General features: G+C 43.5%; 2 protein-coding genes across 5 annotated transcripts in view; one reads left to right on the forward strand and one right to left on the reverse strand.

Moving 5' to 3' along the window:
* The window catches only part of WIPF3 (WAS/WASL interacting protein family member 3), a 119,231-nt gene extending 103,290 nt beyond the window's left edge, over nucleotides 1-15,941 (forward strand). For all 3 annotated transcript variants that reach the window (XM_077491362.1, XM_077491363.1, XM_077491361.1), the window contains exons 7-8: nucleotides 7,011-7,112; nucleotides 12,122-15,941. In XM_077491362.1, coding sequence (XP_077347488.1) covers nucleotides 7,011-7,112; nucleotides 12,122-12,162 — 143 coding nt within the window. In that variant the 3' untranslated portion in view covers nucleotides 12,163-15,941. The remainder of the gene's footprint in view (nucleotides 1-7,010; nucleotides 7,113-12,121) is intronic.
* Nucleotides 15,942-16,408: 467 nt separating this feature from the next.
* SCRN1 (secernin 1) overlaps nucleotides 16,409-18,948 on the reverse strand; it is a 61,809-nt gene continuing 59,269 nt past the window's right edge. For both annotated transcript variants that reach the window (XM_077491364.1, XM_077491365.1), the window contains one exon: nucleotides 16,409-16,960. The gene's annotated coding sequence lies outside the window, so the exon portion shown is untranslated. The remainder of the gene's footprint in view (nucleotides 16,961-18,948) is intronic.

An 18,948-nucleotide genomic window follows, 5' to 3' on the forward strand; every position in this document is an offset into this window, starting at 1 on the left:
AAGGGTTTTTTTTTTTAGAAGCCGGGCACCTAATTGGCTTCAAAAAGGGCTGGGCTCGGGGGGCAGAGCCCACCCAGTTATGTGACAATAGCCAATTGATATTCACTTTCGCCTTCCTGATTCCCCTCCTGGCCATTCCCTTCTCAAGAATTGGGTCCTGAGACCCGATTGGCTGAGAGAAGAAGTGATTCTATTGGCCACCTAAGGAGGGAGGAGGAGACACAGGGAGTGCCGCGAAGCCGAGGAAGGAGGAGACGCAGGATGAAGCCGCCGCCCCGGAGAAAGCCCACATCGTAGATGGGTTAAGTGCAGGGCTGGTGAACGACTGGGGGGGGGATTACCACCCCCCCAATAAATATACCACCGGCCACAACTGGGTGTTCTGCCAGTGAATTGGGTATCCCAAATATTTTCAGGGTTCCTTAATTATTCGTGTAAGTATTTGGGGGTCTACCATGAGCAAATATTGACATTGGTGCTACCAAAAAATTGTCATATTCGGACTTATGTAAACTTCAAATGTATAATAAGAGCCATATTTAGCCAATATGAAATAGGTAGACACCTCCAGGTTTTTGCACCTCAAGTCCAGCGTTTAGTGACAAGTCTGTCATTCAGTTTATTACTGTCACAAGGGAGCTAATATGCCCCCTATGTGACTGTAAAAAGTAGAGATGGGTGACATCTGTTATACCTGATACCTTCTCTGCTTGTAGTTCATGCAGACAGGGGACACAGAGCCCCTAACCTACATTTTAATGGGTCACTGATAGCTCTGAACCAGAAAACACTCAGGGTTGAGCACTTGTTGGATCAGTGTAATCAGAAGAGATCAGTAATTGTTAAAAGGGTAACAGACAATGATAACCGTGACAGATTAAGATAATATGATTTGGGTGTTGTAAATCCCCAGAAACTGTAATATGCACAAAATAATGTGCAACCTCACAAGAATATGAGGCCTAGCCAAGCACTTGATACAAGAAGCTGGAGTGATATGTGCATTTTATATTTCCCTCAGATTCAGAGCACCCAGGACACTTTTTTGGGTAACAGACCTGACTTGATGTACACTTTAAAATATTAATACACAGTCTCAAATTGTAACATGATCGCCTGCACTTCACCAGAGGCAGCTGTTATATTCTCATTGCAACCTCTGCCTATCTCTGTTTACCGACAAACTACAGGGAATATCCAGGGCACCACAAAAAACATTGCTTAAGCCTCGTACACACATTGAGAAAACCGGACGAAAAATTGCACTTTCAACGCGATCGTACGATAATCTGATCGTTGGTACACAGCTGTCGCCCAAAATTTTCTGAAGGGACAAACAGGAAACTTTTTCTCATACAGTACCAGATCATACAATTTTCGTTTAATCAGTACAGTTTGCATCCGAAAGTACAATAGAAATACACTACAACACATTACAGCACTTCCAAATTTTATTTCTGTCGTAGGAAAATTTTCGTACTTTAGTAACCGATTCACATTTAATATGGAGACTAGCATGCAAAAAGGCTTTAGGAACCTCCGCTATGGTAACTCCCACCCCACCCTGAAGTACCTTGTCCCCACGTTGATTGGAATCTGGAAGCCCCTTTAACAAGGGGGCCCCCCCAGATCCCCCCCCCATGTGAATGAGTATGGAGTATGAGCATTGTGCCTCTACCCATTTACCCCAAAAAAGTGTCAAGAATAAATAAAAACAATACACGGGTTTTTGACAAAGTCCTTTATCAAACATGAAGAATGTCCCCCGTCGTAGCTCCAACATGTCTTCTCTCTCCGGTTCTTCTCCCTCCCCTACCAGAGGAACCACAGGAAGAATACAGCAGCAGAGGGAGAAGACCCGGAGGAAGAAGACCCACAGGGAGAACACCCGGAGGTAGAAGAACCGGACAGAGAAGACACGTTGGAACTATGACGGGGCACATTCTTCATTTTAAACCACTTCCCGCCCGCCATATAGCAAAATGACAGCCGGAAAGTGGTTGCATTATCCTGGCTGGGCGTCATATGACGTCCAGCAGGATAAGCCGCAGGCATGCAGTGCGGCGATTGGTGGTGTGTCAGTCTGACACACTGCATCTTCCACCTAGGTAAAGAGCCTATGATGTAGGCTCTGTACCATGTGATCAGCTGTGTCCAATCACAGCTGATCACAGTGTAAATGGGAAGAGCTGTTTATCTGGTTTTCCTCCACTCGCACTTACAGGCACTAGTAGAGGAGAGCCAATCGGCTGATAATCAGTGCATTATCAGTGCAGACCCTTTGAGGATACCCACTTCAGACCACCAGGGGAGCCCATCAGGGGTGCCAATCAATGCCCATTAGGATGGCACTCTGTGCCCATCAATGATGCCTGCCAGTGCCTTCTGATCAGTACTGCCTCATCAGTGGCCCTCAGTGCAGCCTCATCAGTGAAGGAGGAAATGTACTTATTTGCAAAGTTTTGTAACAAAAAACGAAGAAAAACCTTTTATTTTTTTTCAAAATTTTCAGTCTTTTTTTATTTGTAGTACAAAAAATAAAAACCCCAGTGGTGATCAAATACCACCAAAAGAAAGTTCTATTTGTGGGAAAAAAATTATTAAAAGTTTGTTTGAGTACAATGTCAATTGTCATTCAAAATGCAACAGCAAAGGAAGCTGAAAATTGGACTGGGTAGGATGTACCCCATACAATGTAGCCCATGCTCATTCACATGGGGGGCCAGGATCTGGGGGCCCCCTGCCAGCTGACCCCAAAAAAAACACTGCCTAGGGTTGTCATTTGTCGGGAAGAGGCCCCTGTCCCTATCAACATGAGGACAAGCTGCTTTAGGGGGGGGGCATGTGGTCTGGTATGGTCCGGGGGCGCTTGCCCCCCCCCCTTTCCCAACCTGCCGGGGGTACGTGGGGGTACCCCCAAAGTCCACAACAGACCCTTGTCCGAGCACGCTACCCGGCCGGCCAGGAAAGGAGGGGCGAGCGAGCGCCCCCTCCTGAGCCGTACCAGGCCGCGTGTCCTCAACATGGGGGGTGCCTTGGGGAAGGGGGGGCCACACGGCCCCTCCACCCCAAAGCACCTTGTTCCCATAAAAGAAATTAGAAATCTGCGCTTAGTAAAATAAAATAAAATAAAATGATATAAAAACAGCAGCTGAACACTATAACCCGGATACTGGGCACACAAAAGCAGAAAAAAGTAAAAGTGCAGCGCTTGGCCTCTTAAATATAAATGTGACTTAATAGGTGTGTATAAAAAATGTGAAAAACCTAAATAATGTGAAAAATCATTAGTGAAAAATACTTTGAAAACCCAAATGTCCAATGAAGTCAAAGGAAATTAATCTGTAACTCAAATGTCCTTTAAAGTGAAAAACCAAATAATCATAAAAAATAATGTGACACAATATAAAGTCCCATATGAAATATAAGACAAAAAATGATGATTGATCTTGTTTGTTCAAAACAACAATAATAGTGCTTGACCACGTGGACCCTTCACCTCTGTAAACCAATAATGAATGGAGGCTTACCAGATCTCCAGTGACCACCTGTTAAGGGAGGTCAGTCTGCGCAGATACGATCACATAGACGTTTCGATAAGGAAGCCGAAAGCCGACCCAATCGTTCGGTGCAAGAAGCCGGGAAACGATCCAATCCTTCGGATATCACGTAGTCTCCAAATACGTTTGGATCCTCTCTTGGGCCTCAAAACGTCATATCACCAGAAAAAAATAAAATAAAATGCGCCCGATCGTGTAGTAAGGTTTAAGCAGATTTTTATCCAACCGAATAATTGGAGCGCTAAAAAAATGACTCCACCGAGTCACCGAAAGTAAACATAACGTTTAACATTACATATTGCTAGCAAAAAAAATATAAAAAAACTCATCAACGTGAGTGAACAAATGTAAATGCACAAGGGTGTGAGCGTGGCTACCCTTGCTCACATTGTACCCCATACTCATTCACATAGGGTGGGGGGCCGGTATCCGGGGGCCCCCTTATTAAAGGGGGCTCCCGGATTCCGATAAGCCCCCCGCCCGCAGACCCCGACAACCAACAGCCAGGGTTGTCGGGAAGAGGCCCTTGTCCTCATCAACATGGGGACAAGGTGCTTTGGGGTGGGGGGGCCACGCGGCCCCCCCTTCCCCAAGGCACCCCCCATGTTGAGGGCACGCGGCCTGGTACGGCTCAGGAGGGGGGCGCTCGCTCGCCCCTCCTTTCCTGGCTGGCCGGGTAGCGTGCTCGAACAAGGGTCTGTTGTGGACTTGGGGGGGACCCCCAAGCCAATTTTTTTCGGCGTTGGGGTTCCCCTTTAAGTCCATACCAGGCGGCGGGGCCAGCGACGTATCCTTTGTGGGCCCCGCCTACCTGGAGACGCGCTCGAAATTAGCGGACTTTCCTCCGCGTGTGTGGGCGAGTCCGTTCATTTCAAAAATAGGGCGGATAGTACGGTGGACTTAGTACGCTGTATTAGTCCGCTGAAAAAGTGCCGTGTGTGGGCAAGTAGCCCGTTCGGAAAGTCCGACGGACAGTCTGGCGGGAAGTCCGCCAGACTTAGTATGTCGAACAGACGGCTACGTGTGTACGCGGCTTAAGAGGTTTTAAAACAAGAATACATCAGCATAGCAGCTCACAAGACTCATGTTTTCAGACTAATAGTTAAAAAGTGTTTATTGTAATTGCATTGTACATGTTTTTTTCATGAAAACAGTAAATATCATCTTCAGAAAGAAATGACCATGATCAACATGTGTTCAATACATGGGACGTTCTGGTTATACACAGATAGTTATTATAGCAGTAGATAGCAGATAAGCTATTCTATTCACTTGCATCACCCAACTGTCTGCAAAACCTGTGCATGTGGTTAGCATGGTCAAGGGCTCACACAATAAAACCCATACAAAGCACCAATTCGGTTTTGCAGATTCATTTAAGGCACTGTATAACGAGTATGATATCTTCTGCACAGGCAAAATTACAGATTTGGGATACCAGAATTTACGTGACCTAGCAATCAAAACACATTTTTCACTTGCACTGTGGTATTCCAGAAGGAATTTGCTCCTGTTATATTCCAGGAGGAATTTATTCCCTTTATATTCCATGTGGAATTTGTTTTTTATATAGCTCTTCTTTCCCTGGAGTGTTCCACATTTACAGAACTATAAAAAGTGTTTGCTTTCCATTGTCTATATTTTACAATAAGGTAGCTTATTGAAAGGGAACATATGTCTTTACAGTGTTTATTTTAGATAAACATACATAGTTACATAGTAACATATGTAAGAGATTATGTTAAATAAAATAATCTGATCACAACAGGTTACTGTTATATATAGTTTGCATTTAAATAGGTTCTGCTTCCTCTACTGCAGAGCTACACAATGGTTCTACTTTATACTACTTGCAATAAAAGACTATTAGTCAGCTTGTATATGCTCGATGGGTTACCACCGATCCACAGCCCGCCACGCATGGGGAACTTGGATGTAAGCGGTAAGAGGCTGCATCTAGACCACTAGCATATGAAGTGGTCATACTCTGATGATGTATAGAACGGTAGTCAATCAATCAATGTAAAAAAAATAAAAAAAAATAAACATGACAGGTAAATGTTTGGGTGATATTAAATTAATGAAATCCTTTAAACTAGAGGTGCACCGAATGGAAATTTTGGTCCCGTAACCGAAACCAGAAATTCAGGATGCACTTGGCCAAAACCGAAAATGACAGTTTAAAAAAAAAAAAAGAGAGAGAGAGAGAGAGAGAGAGAGAGAGAGAGAGAGATTGTTTTATATTTACATTTTTAATTACGGTAATATCATGAATTTAAATGAAAATGTTGTCAGCCATTATCGGCACCTTTAGCGCAAGAAAAGCTCAAGACAAATGCATCTCTTTAAATTCTATGTATTTCTTCACACTGGTCTGTTGCACTTCTGTTGTGGTGTTAAAAATCCTGCTTGCTACATTTTTGGTCAGGAAAAAAACCCCACCAGAAACACAGCTTCTATGGGAAATGCACTGAAAATGCAGGAAGAATGCATCAATAACACGCCCGTGTTACGTATTTGATGCAGTTTTTGAGTCACAAAAAAACACACCATGAGCACAGTAAAATCGCTGTAACACCGCATGCGCTTTTGGTGCCATTATCGCCACCTTTTTTTTGTATTGGAAAAGGGTTGAAAACACCACCAAAATTTTGGTGCCTCTCTAATTTACACTAAAGCTGCTGTACCATACTAGGGAAGGCATTGGAGACTAATGTAAGCCATACATGGTTTAAATTCCAAAGAAATTTTCTTTCGTAAATCAGAAATGTAGTACATTTTGTGATCCGATGGTGCCACCATTGATTTTGAAATTCAACAAACCAAGCCTTCAATTTCAACTCGTGTTGCTACAGAAAGGCATTTTTGTGGCCGGGAGTCTTCGTTTCTTTCCGGGAATTTTCTTTTCTTCTGCTCATGTACATTTCTTTTTCGATTATATTTCTCACACGATTCTGCCATCATTGATTATAAAATCGTTCATTTAAAAAAAAAATTCAAATTAGATGGCCAAGCGAAAATTGCCCATTGCTGCGGCCCACTAATATGAAATTCGAATGAAAATTCTTAGTAAAAGATTTTAGAAAAAAAAATTCTTTCAGAATTTGACCCATGTATTCACACTTGCATTTCAGCTGTGTGCCCTAGGTTCTGAAAGGGTGCTATATGCATTATTTGTATGTTATTTCTATTTGTGCCAGGTTCCTCCCAAAAGACGCTCTAATAGGTTAATTGCCATTCTCTGGCTCTGGTCTGTGTCTGAATGTGGTAGGGACATTTGACTGCGAGCTGTCTTTCAGGAACTCTGCAGAGTGTCGCCTATTATTTTGCCACTACTTAAATAACACTGTATGTGAACATGAGAAATAAATTGTGTTATTAGGAAAGGCAATCAGAACCAATACACTATGTAGAGATCCTAATAAACCCGACTTTTTGTCTATTCTCCAGAGGACTTTGAATCCAAGTTCCCCTTTCACCCAGTGGAAGACTTGCCACCTCCAGAACTATTTGAACCAGGTGAACGGATTTACCCCAGCAAGTGCCCCTCAGGTGAGTTCCTGCTTGTATAGTCAAATATGGCATGGGGGCACTAGCAACTATACCGCTGTTCATAGCAAACATCTAGACATGTATCTTCTGCTTCTAAGCTCTTTTGCAAAAATTTTACTTTCCTATGGCTGTGCCACATTCTTTTGTCACAGCAGATAAACAAATGAATTAATTGAATTGCTACGCCTAGAGAAACTCAAGACCAGGGGTAGGCAACCTTCGAGAGGTGGAGATCTACCCGTAGAACATGGGAGAATTCAAAGATTACTGGGCACAGGGTCCTGTTAGTGAGATAACCTAGCAAGGCATTTCAGAAAGCACACCAAACCCACAGGATATAATAGTCTATTGCTAAAGCGCAGCTAACCCACTGTTATAGGTGCTGTTTTGAACATATAGCTGTTATTGTGCCCATATAGATGCTTTTATGCCCATATAGCTGGTATTGTGCAACTGTATGGGCACACTAACAGTTATATGGTCACACTAGCATCTATCTGTATGGGCACAATAGCATCTTTATATGCCGTTGTGCCTATTTAGCTGCTATTGCCCATCTATATGGGCACAATAGTATCTTTATGCTATTGTGCCCATATTGTTGCTATTGTGCCAATCTAGCTGCTGTTGTGCCCATATAGCTGCTATTTTGCATCTACATGGGCACAATAGAATCTAGATGGGCATAATAGCATCTTTATGGTATTGTGCCCATCTAGCTGCTATTTAGCATCTCTATGCCCCCCTGCGCCCCAAGCCCACCCTTTTTTGAAGCCTATTAGAGCCTCTGGCTCTAATCACGTGCTTCAAAAAAACACTCCCCCCCCCCCATTGGAATCAATGCGTCTGGCGTCCTGTATGTAGATCAGGGTGCCAAATGCATGGATGGGGGGGGATGAGGGCGCACAGGCATCATCCCCCCTATGAACGGGCCGCCAGTGCTTGTACAGGTGTATTGTGACTTGAAGCAGCTCTGTATTAGCCCATGTGTCCATGCACATTATGGAGTTTGCAGGTATATTTTCAGAGGATCATTTAGAGGAAAAAAAAATAAAAAATACTTTGAGAGGGGCTTTTGGACAGGAAAAATGCTCAAAGCTCATAAACATGCCTAAAAGTGGCACTTAGGAGCATTCAGCATTTTCAAGTGCACATTGAAAAATGAAGCAGCGGGGAATGTTTTGGAAAAAATGCTTACAAATGCAAATGCCAATAAATTCTCCTAAACTCTTGTGCAATATGAGCCTTTATGAGCATTGTTTTTGCTACTTTTTTCTGCCATGGGTTCTGCCATTTTTTCTGCACCTAGTGTACGTGAACCTTCAATATTTACAACATAGTCTATAAATAAAATGACAAGCTGCTCTACTTTTCAGAGATCTTGCACAAGGGTCCAACTGTTCTTGTGCGCTGTGAGGGTTTTCCCACTTGAAGTATAAGAAAATGCAATTTAGATTCGGTTCCATCTCAACATGTGAACAGTGTGAACCAATAACTTGCCGATCAGCTTTTGAGTCATGGGTGAAAATTTGTACAAACAAAAGGAGGGAATACAAAACACATACTAAGTGATGCTGAGGTGCAACAGTCATATCCAGATTAAGTCCTGGACGTATTTGTAGAGCTGGTTACACATGCCAAAAAATAATCATTTTTAAAACGTATAACTCTAATATAAAGAAATGTACACTTGGTATTTCTTTTGCTGAAAGTGTGCTGTAGCAGTAACTGATCAGATCTGAACTTGCTCTGCTGAAGTCAGACAAGCACATTGTGATTTGTTGCTGAAGGATTTTGCACTTAAAGTGATTGTAAACCCTTACATATACCCACTGAAATGATTGGCATCAGGTGATAGACAGAGATGAAACTCCTCCTACATAAGTTGTACCTGTTTATCTGTGGCGCTCTCTTCTCTACAGCCCTCTAAAGCAGTGGTTCTCAACCCTTTTCTCAAATACCCACAACATGGCATGTTGGCAGGTTTTCCTTTATTTTGCACTGATGCTTTAAATCAGGGTCAATGGTGTTGGTATTTTGTACAGCTATTTTATCACAGTGAAATTCCCAAAACGTGGGGGGGGGGGGGGGGGACTTGACGACAGGGTTGTGAACCACTGTTCTAAAGCACACATTTTACACAGCATTTCTCAGCTCTAGAAGGCAATGGGTGGGGATACCACACTGCGCAGCATAAAGCAGGAAGCCAAATGTAATCATGACCTGAGTGGACATGCCTCACTATACACAGTCTCATAGGGAAACGTGCACAGCTGAGGCAGTCATCTTCTTTGTGCTGGGGGGGGAGGGATTCGAGTCCGCCGGACAATCCCCCCGCGTGTGGGCTCCGGCTGACTTTTTTTTACCCAAAAGTCCGGTGGACTAAGAAAGTAGTTTTGCACCAAAATATCGGACAATATGGCCGTGTGTGTGCTAGTCTGCCGTACTTTTGAAATGAACGGACTTTTCCCGCACGGAGAAAAGTCCATTCATTTTGAGCGCGGCTCCAGGTAGCCGGGACCAGCAAATGAAGCATCGCTGGCCCCGTCACCTGGTATGGACTTAAAGGGGAAGCCCTAAGCCAAAAAAACGGCGTGGGGGCCCCCTTCCCCCAGGTTCATATCAGACCCTTATCCGAGCACGCAAACCGGCCGGTCAGGAAAGGGGGTGGGGACGAGCGAGTGTGCGGCCCCCCCCCTCCTGAGCCATACCAGGCTGTGTGCCCTCAACATGGGAGAGTGCTTTGGGGAAGGGGGGGCAGCGTGACCCCCCACCCCAAAGCACCTTGTCCCCATGTTGATGAGGACAAAGGCCTCTTCCCGTCAACCCTGGCTGTTGGTTGTCGGGGTCTGCGGGCGGGGGGCTTATCAGAATCCGTGAGCCCCCTTTAATAAGGGGCCCCTGGATCCCGGCCCCCCACCCTATGTGAATAAGTATGGGATACAATGTACCCCTACCCATTCACCTGTGAAAAAAATAAAAAAAAAACACAACACACAAGGGTTAAAAATAGTTTATTGCACAGCTCCGGGGGTCTTCTCGCCAGATTCCTCCTCTATCTTCTGCTCTTTTGCTAGCTCTTTTACTAGCGGAGGAGCCCGGATTTCTTCTTCATCGCCGCCCTCTTCTTCCGACTTCGGGGGTCTTGTCCCCCTCTTCGGGGGTCTTGTCCCCCTCTTCGGTTCTTCTTTCTGGGCCTCCATGCCTTCTTCTAGCTCTTTTACAAGCGGTGGCCCGGTCTTCGGTCGCCGCCTTCTGTTCTTCTGTTCTTCTCTTCTTGAGCTGTTGACTCGTCCCTATCTCTGGCCACAATGACAGGCACGCGGTGTGCGACGACTTATATAGGGACATCGCTGGTTGATGTCCTCGCCCATTATGATGCCACAGTCCCAGCATCCTCTGGGACTGTGATATCATAATGGGTGGGGACATCACCCGGCGATGTCCCTATATAAGTTGCCGCACGCCGCGTGCCTGTCATTGTGGCCAGAGACAGTGACGAGTCAACAGCTCAAGAAGAGAAGAACAGAAGGCGGCGACAGAAGACCAAGCCACCGCTTGTAAAAGAGCTAGAAGAAGGAGCGGAGGCCCGGCAAGAAGAACCGAAGAGGGGGACAAGACCCCCGAAGTCAGAAGAAGAGGGCAGCGATGAGGAAGAAAGCCCGGCTCCTCTGCTAGTAGTCCGGAGTCCGGCGAGAAGACCCCCGAAGACAGAAGAAGACCCCCGGAGCTGTGCAATAAACTATTTTTAACCCTTGTGTGTTGTGTTTTTTTTTACATTTTTTTTCACAGGTGAATGGGTAGGGGTCCATTGTACCCCATACTCATTCACATAGGGTGGGGGGCCGGGATACGGGGGCCCCTTATTAAAGGGTGCTCACGGATTCCGATAAGCCCCCCACCCGCAGACCCCGACAACCAATGGCCAGGGTTGTCTGGAAGAGGCCTTTGTCCTCATCAACATGGGGACAAGGTGCTTTGGGGTGGGGGGCCACGCGGCCCCCTTCCCCAAAGAACCCCCCCATGTTGAGGGCACGTGGCCTGGTACGGTTCAGGAGGTGGGCGCTCGCTCGTCCCCACCCCCTTTCCTGACTGGCCGGGCTGCGTGCTCGGATAAGGGTCTGATATGGACCTGGGGGGGACCCCCATGCCGTTTTTTTAGCATAGGGCTTCCCCTTTAAGTCCATACCAGGTGACGGGGCCAGCGATGCTTCATTCGCTGGTCCCGGCTACCTGGACCCGGGCTCAAAATGGATGGACTTTCCTCCGTGTGTGTGTGTGGGCAAGTCCGTTCATTTCAAAAGAACGCCGGAAAAGACATGTGTGGGCAGGTCCGCTCGTTCGGACAGTCCAGCGGACTTTTCGGCGGTTTGTCTGCCAGACTAAATCCGCCAGATAGTCTGATCGTATCTACAGATGGAGAGTGTAGATAAAGAAAATAAGAATATAGTCGGAAGTCCTTATGTGTATATTGTTCCAGGCTAGTTAGCAACTAACATTCTCAGAAGAAGAGTTCAGCAATAGCAGCCTTCAGGGCCGGTGCTACCACTAGGCAAACTAGGCAGCCGCCTAGGGCGCACTGCTGCCTAGGGGCGCCCGGCCACTGGCTTCCCTCTGCGTTTGCATGCTCTGCAGGCTGCAGCATGTAACTAACTCAGTCCGACTGCTAGTTTAATTAGAGGTGTAGCACAGCACTGGAGCCAATGCTAGAGGAAGCAGAGCCGATGCTTCCTGTATAGCGGCACCTTCTGTCACATTAGCAGGGCAAAGTGGGTGGAGTCAGGGGTGGGGCCAATGGGGGCGGCAAAATTAGGTTTTGCCTAGGGTGTCAAAAATCCTTGCACCAACCCTGGCAGCCTTCATATCTTCTTGACAAGTTTACCCCAAGTGATGGACTACATCAAAGGAATGCATTGTTTTAATCGTGTATCTTCATAACATATCTTCCCTAGTCCTTTATCTTCGGTAATATTGTATCATTTATCATCTTGTTTCTTTCATGTTGCCAGGGCCCTCTGTCCCACCACCCCAAAGACCTCAGGTAAGATGAGGCAATCCTCGCTTCAATGACTGAGAACAAAAGGGAAAATGTCTGGAGAATGAAGAGTCTTCAGCATCAGGGACTGAATACACCATATTGTGTACTTGTGATCAGTGTGTAATTATGAATTGATGTCTAAAAAGATATGTACATGAACTATGAATACATTTACATTAGCAATGTAGAAAAGACTGTAATTAGAATTGTAGCAGAGCTTGTGTAAATGCTGGCGTAAAATTGTATGTACCAATAATGGGAAATGAAGCACTAATTTAGATGACACTGTATGTGACACATCAATGCAATGTGGTGCTGCCTATAGAACTGTATGTTTGTTACAGTTAATGAGTGAAGAACCACTGATCATAATTTCTAATATTTAACTAAAAGTGGTAATCTGGACACGCACTTTACAATCTGAATTTATAATCTCCTTCAGATTTACCAACAACTGCAGTATGAAGGCCTGCCTAAAATATCCAAATTATATCCATCCTGGTAGGCCTTTGTACTAGATGTTGGCAAATATAAAGGAAGTTGTACAATCGTATTGTAAAGAGTATGAATAGTTGTAAAGGAAGTATATCACTGACAACAACCTTCCCATGTTTTTTTTATTATAACTTCTGTGGGACTTTTATCCCAGCTGATGAGTGTTAATGAATGTAATGAGGGGTTGCTGGCTCACTTCCGTTTCAGTGGAGAAAAAAAATCTGAAATGCTAAACAGTCAGAGATTTTCTGACATTTGACGAGTTATCATAGGCTGTGATGAGCACAATGCTTTAAAGCAGGGGTATCCAACCCACAGCCCCACAAAGTTTTACAGGCCCATCTGGAGGGACACGGGGATGCCGTGCAAGCACATCATCTACTGAGGCAGACACAGATAATGCACGTCTTTAGGGAAGCAGGGGATGCCATGCAAACATAGCAGCTGCGGCAACCTACATTGACAAGCCAGGCAAATGCATGCCTGGAGGGGTGCTATGTTTGCAACAGCACCGACAGAGGGGGATGCAGGGGCGCCAGTTAAGTAAATGCTACATGGACAGATATATCAGGGTGCTGGGGTGGGCTGTGCCCCCCTAGATTTTAATTGAGCCCCCCCCACTTCCCATACATAGGCTACATTCACACTGGCAATTAGGGCCGGTGTGAATTGTAGCTGCAGTTCCTTCTGCGGCTCTCAGCGGGTAGGTGCGGTTGCTGGCTCTGTTCACTATAATAAAAGTTTGTCCACTTTGTCTGCATGCAGTAGGGATCACCTCAGGTAAATGCTGGCTGTGTGGAGAGCCGCGAATAGGTGCAGCCTCTAGGCCCGTTCACTGTGCACAGGTCGGCGGCAGCCCAAGGCAATATCTCTTCTTGCAATGTGGCCCATGAAGGTCAACAGGTTGGACACCCCTGCTTTAAAGTGGAAGTAAACTCCCCTATCGTTTTCATCCACGGAAGCTGCCATCTTTGCCTCTGTTTAATCTTCAGCTGCCACGGTGCTGCACATGTGATCCGTTATGACACCAGCCATTGGATGGTTTGACAGTTTGGTTGAGAGCACAGCCAATGTGCAGCTAGCATTCCCGGCATGCCGTTTTTTTAAACTGTTTAAATCGATGGGTTCACTTCCACTTTAAAAAGACAATGTGATAATGTCTGGAAAGGGCATCACCTGACCCCCTTATATTTACCTTACCAGTGATCCTTTGCTTCTCTTCTGCAACCACAAAGAATGCCAGGTACTTCCACGTATGGCAGAGCATGACACTTCCCTGTGACAGTGCTCATGCCCAGAAACTAGCTGCTAGTCCCAAGCTCTGTCACATGACATCACCTCTTTCCCATGTTATAGACATGCCTATTTTAGCATTGACTGCAGAAGAGCAAGAGATACTGTCACTTTGTCCTAGATGGGTCTCTTTAAAGGCAGCCATGCTCAACCCAATATTTTCAAGCAAACTTATCACACCATTAAATGTATAGAACACAAATCAGAAGATTCCAGCGCATACCTTTAATTCTTTGCAAAACTTCTACTATGTGCATATAGAGATCCCTTACCGGGAGGAATTGTCTGGGTTTATTAAATATACTTCAAAGTCAATGCTCCAAATTTGTGTGGACATAAAATAGTTCTGTTAGCATTGATCTTTTTTAGTCAAACATCAGACGTTCTGTCCTTCAAAGATCTAGTTTGGTTTTGCTCTGGCAGTGGTGTCATAGTCACCTTTTTATAAATGCTTAAACAAGACAAATAGGAACATTTTGTAAAATGGCATGCTGAAATGGTCATGGATGGTAGAGACTGACTCGCTGAGATCCATGAATATCTTAAAAAAATAAAATAAAATCTCAGTACTAGAACCCACAGTTATCCACCCTAAACTGTGTCGTTTATTAACTAGCATCCAGCCTAAACCGTCCACAGAACCATGGACTTTGAAGAGGCTTTAGGATGCAGATTTTTACGATATAATGTAACGCAACTACAGAGCTGTGAGTTTCCCTGGACAACTATTTTGAATATTCCGGACACTTTAGCTCACAGAAAGTCAGTCTGGACTGCAAAATGTAGTTTATTTATTCTTGATGGCACACCAAGGCACTTTGTCAACCTGCATGCTTTGCGGTGCACTGTGAAAAGTGCTACTACACCTTTTTTTTTTGCATTAGGCAGCTCATTCAAATTTGGGCTCTCTTAACATTGAAGTCAAGCAAGGAAGCGTGTCTTCTCTTTTTGTCCAGTCACAGGCTAGGGGCTGGTCCATGACAGCTTGGGCTCAGAGGAAGGAAGTTGAAAGGCTAAGTTCTCCTTTCTACCATGTTTCATGTTACACCCATATTTGTGTAACATGAAACATGGTCACAGTTTGCAGGTCCTCTTCTTTTCTTACTGAATTAGAGGGTTCTTCCTACCACAGACTCCTGTCATTTTTTGGGATTTAACATCGTTCACAGAGATCTGTGAATGGAGGGGAATCCAAATCCCATCTGCCACCATGTAGTGATGTCGCTGCATTTGTCATCCATTGATATTTTCTTGAGCTCCATAACCAAAGGTCTGTACTGATATACAGACCTGCAGCTGGTGGAGAAGTCTGCACATTGCAACCTTAATCCTCTGATCATATGGCAATGCTTTTGCAGGCTCCAATGCAAAAAAAAAAAATGAATAAAAGCACACCTTTTTTTTTTTTCTTCTGTCAATGTGGGTGCATTTAGTAATCTTTTAGAGAAGGTGGACTGTGCCTTGAATGATGCTGGCTGTCATTCAATCTGGTAAACTAGTGAAAAGGAAGTACTGTGGAGGCAAGTTCGGAGTTTAAGTTATGCCCAAAAGCTGCTTTTTATTGCATTTTATTTTTAAATGGACTATTAATTTTTTTCATAATTTTTTGACTGGAATTCTGCTATATAACCTTTTCTTTATATTGTAGGCAGCAGTTCCCTTAGCAGATATTTTCAGTCTTTGTGAAATCATTTTTTTTTTTTAGATATCCATGGTCAATATAGAATTAGAAAAGTGCTGCTTTGTGAATTTTAAAACCATGAAATGTTTCTCCTATGCTCATAATGTACTTAATAGAAATAGCATGAAAGCATTGGTTGAAGGACAACATCTGAATTAATTAAATAATACATTTAATGCATTTGCATTGCAAGTATCCAGTTATCCTGTGCCTTATCTGTGCTTTTTGTAAAGTGTTATGAGCTATTTAAATGGCCGTTGTTAAATATGATCTACAGATAATAAATGTCTTATTTACACTCTACAGTAAATAACTCCCTTCATTTGACTGTTTGATTCATTTATTTGTCATTGTGACACTACTGGTCCTTTACAATAATGGGAATGATGGCCAACTGTTATTTCTAGAATACAGAGCCCCATGTTTTGGCATTCCAGACCAGTTATCTGCTGTGAAGCTTGCTAGTTTAAAAAATATATACCGCTACAATTTATTTATATATATATATATATATATATATATATATATATATATATATATATATATATATATATATATATATATATATATATATATAAAATCAGGCTGTGGGTTATGTAGTGATGACCTGACTGCAGCGTTTTTTTTGCTTGTTTTTTTGTTTGTTTTTGCATGCTAAGTCAGAAAGCCCAAGAGTTCCGTTTGCCATTTCCCCCCAGACTGCTGACCAAAGAAGAGCGGTATGATTTCCTAGTATCCATAGAAATTAGGATTACCCAAGAGACAAATGAAGGATCAGCAGCCTTTGGATCAATGGAATGTGTTTATTTTAAACATGGCATTTACAAATTTTAGAAAACAATCTAATGTGAAATGCCTTTAGTTCCAAACATATTGGTTCACAGATCTCAAATCTGAATTCATGTTCTTTATAACTTTATTCCTCATGTCAAATGTATGAGCTAAAAGATTTTCAAATCACTGATTTATATTCTAATTACACTAATTGATTTCAACATTCTGAAATTTTCTACTAAAATAACCTCTGATTCTGTTACCTCTATTGATTCTCTCATCTCTACATGGTTTGGACTAGCCTTCAATGAAATTACTTTTAATAGAATATCTATGTCAGGTTTGACCTTTTTAGATGACCCATTGTTGGTTAGACACATAGTGAGCTTTGTTAATCTACATGCACTGAGCATTGGAGGCTTCTGTTCCCTGTACAAACACACAATACCACAGTGACACAGCTACACAGGGGACAGCAGAGTCGTCCACATGGCCACGTAGAAGAGGAAGCCTTAACACGTCATGTGCTCTTCTGTCTGCCTTGGAGCGGGATTCTGTTGGTGATATCTAATAAAAATAAATAGGAATAGAATATAAGTTCATCTTTCTAATGGTTAACAAAGAAAAGATTGATGTATCACTGTGCTAATATAGTTCACTGTATACTAGTGTTTCTCAGCCTTTTTTTTTTTGGTCAGTGCACCCTTTAAAATGATGGACAGTCTTGAGGCATCCCATTCTAAAATGTAAAAATTATTCTAAATCGATTTACACAATGCAACAACACCCACACACTTAGCCCTTGTACACACGGTTGGAGAATCCGTCGGAATGTGTCCTATCGGACCGCGTTGTCGGATAATCCGACTGTGTGTGGTATGCATCGGACTGATTCCGTCGGAATATCCGTCGGACCCAATTTTCCAACTTGTTGGAAATATTTTCCGACCAACTGGTTCGATCGGACATACTCCGATCATGTGTAGAGAATTTTGATCGGACCAAGTGCCACGCATGCTCAGATCAAATTCCTACATCAAAGCTATTGGCTACTAGCCTGAACGTAGTCCCATTGTAACGAAATTACATCATCACGTTCTGAAGGATCGGATTTTTCGACATCTTAGTCCGACCATGTGTATGCAACAGTTTCGGACAAGATCCGATGGGCAAAATCCGACGGATCTGGTTGTCGAAATCTCCAACTGTGTGTACAGGGGCTTAGAGGTGATTTATTCTTCCAAAGCAAATACATTTTGCACACTGGTAATGACTATTATTCCAATGTTTCTCTTCTCCCTAAAGCCCCATACAAACTATCAGATTTTCTGCTGATTTTTGTCTTCAGATTTACCAAAACCATGTACTGCAAGGGCCTGTCTGATTGCATACAAACTGAAACTCCTAAGGTTTGAACTCATATTATATGGTTTTGGTAAATCTGAAGGAAAAAATCAGCAGAAAATCTGATAGTGTGTATGGGGCTTAAGGTTATTCCATACAGCTAATGTAACCCTAATTCTGAGGGAGGGTGGCAGGGGAGGATCAATAAGAATGCTATGCAGGTGCCCAACGTCCTCCTTATCCACTGATAATGTCATTGGTTGTAATCATGCAGGCGGCTAGAATGTTGTAATGGTGCACAATGAAAACCATCCACCTGCTGACTTGTATTCAATTTTTTTTGACAATTTTTAGGCATTTTGCCCAGGCACCCCTGAATGAACCATAAGGGAACCGCTTTGAAAAGGCTGCTGTATGCTATAAAGATATAGGTTCCATTTCCAGTATAGATTCCATATTATAAATGCCTTACATCCTTATAAACATACCAGTTTCTAACTCAGTTTGAAAAAGTGGATAAGGCAAAAAGGTCATGGACGAACAAATGTAAAATAGAAAGGTCAGTAAATATAAAACTCAGTATCCAAGTGCCCATAAAATACAAGTAAAACATGTTATAAACATTGTACAGTCTAACACAGATATATTGGCATATCACTTTGCTTATCTTTAGGAGTTATTTTATGGGATAAATGAACAGGAAGTCAGTTGAACAGAAATATTTTATTTCAGTTATCTTGCAAACCTGGCCTGTTAGTGGGCCCTGAGGACAGGGCTGATGACCACTGGCTTAGCAGTAATAGTGTATTTACAGTGTTAGCATTCAGTCAATGCAGAAAGTTTAGAGTTTAAAGTTTAAGTGATACTCTTTATTGGCTAACCCAAGGTAATAAAGATGCAAGCTTTTGGATGTCTTATAAAGCCTGAAAAAGGGATCAAGGACATCCCAAGAGCCTGGCACCTTTAAAGTGGTTGTAAACCCTTACAAACCACTTTGACCTACAGGTAAGCCTAGATTAAGGCTTACCTGTAGGTCCAAGAAATATCTCCTAAACCTATACGGTTTAGGAGATATTTACCTGAAGACAGCAACCGCTGTCTAAGGCGCACTGGGTAAGCCGCAGATCGCGGCGATATGCCGCGAGTGTCGGCTCCCGTGCGCATGCGCGGGAGTGACGTCATCACTGCTCCGGCGAATCACAGCGCCGGAG

Source organism: Lithobates pipiens, unplaced genomic scaffold, assembly GCF_037356315.1.
Source record: "Lithobates pipiens isolate NorthernLeopardFrog02 unplaced genomic scaffold, aLitPip1_a1.2 Scaffold_19, whole genome shotgun sequence".
NCBI lineage: Eukaryota > Metazoa > Chordata > Amphibia > Anura > Ranidae > Lithobates > Lithobates pipiens.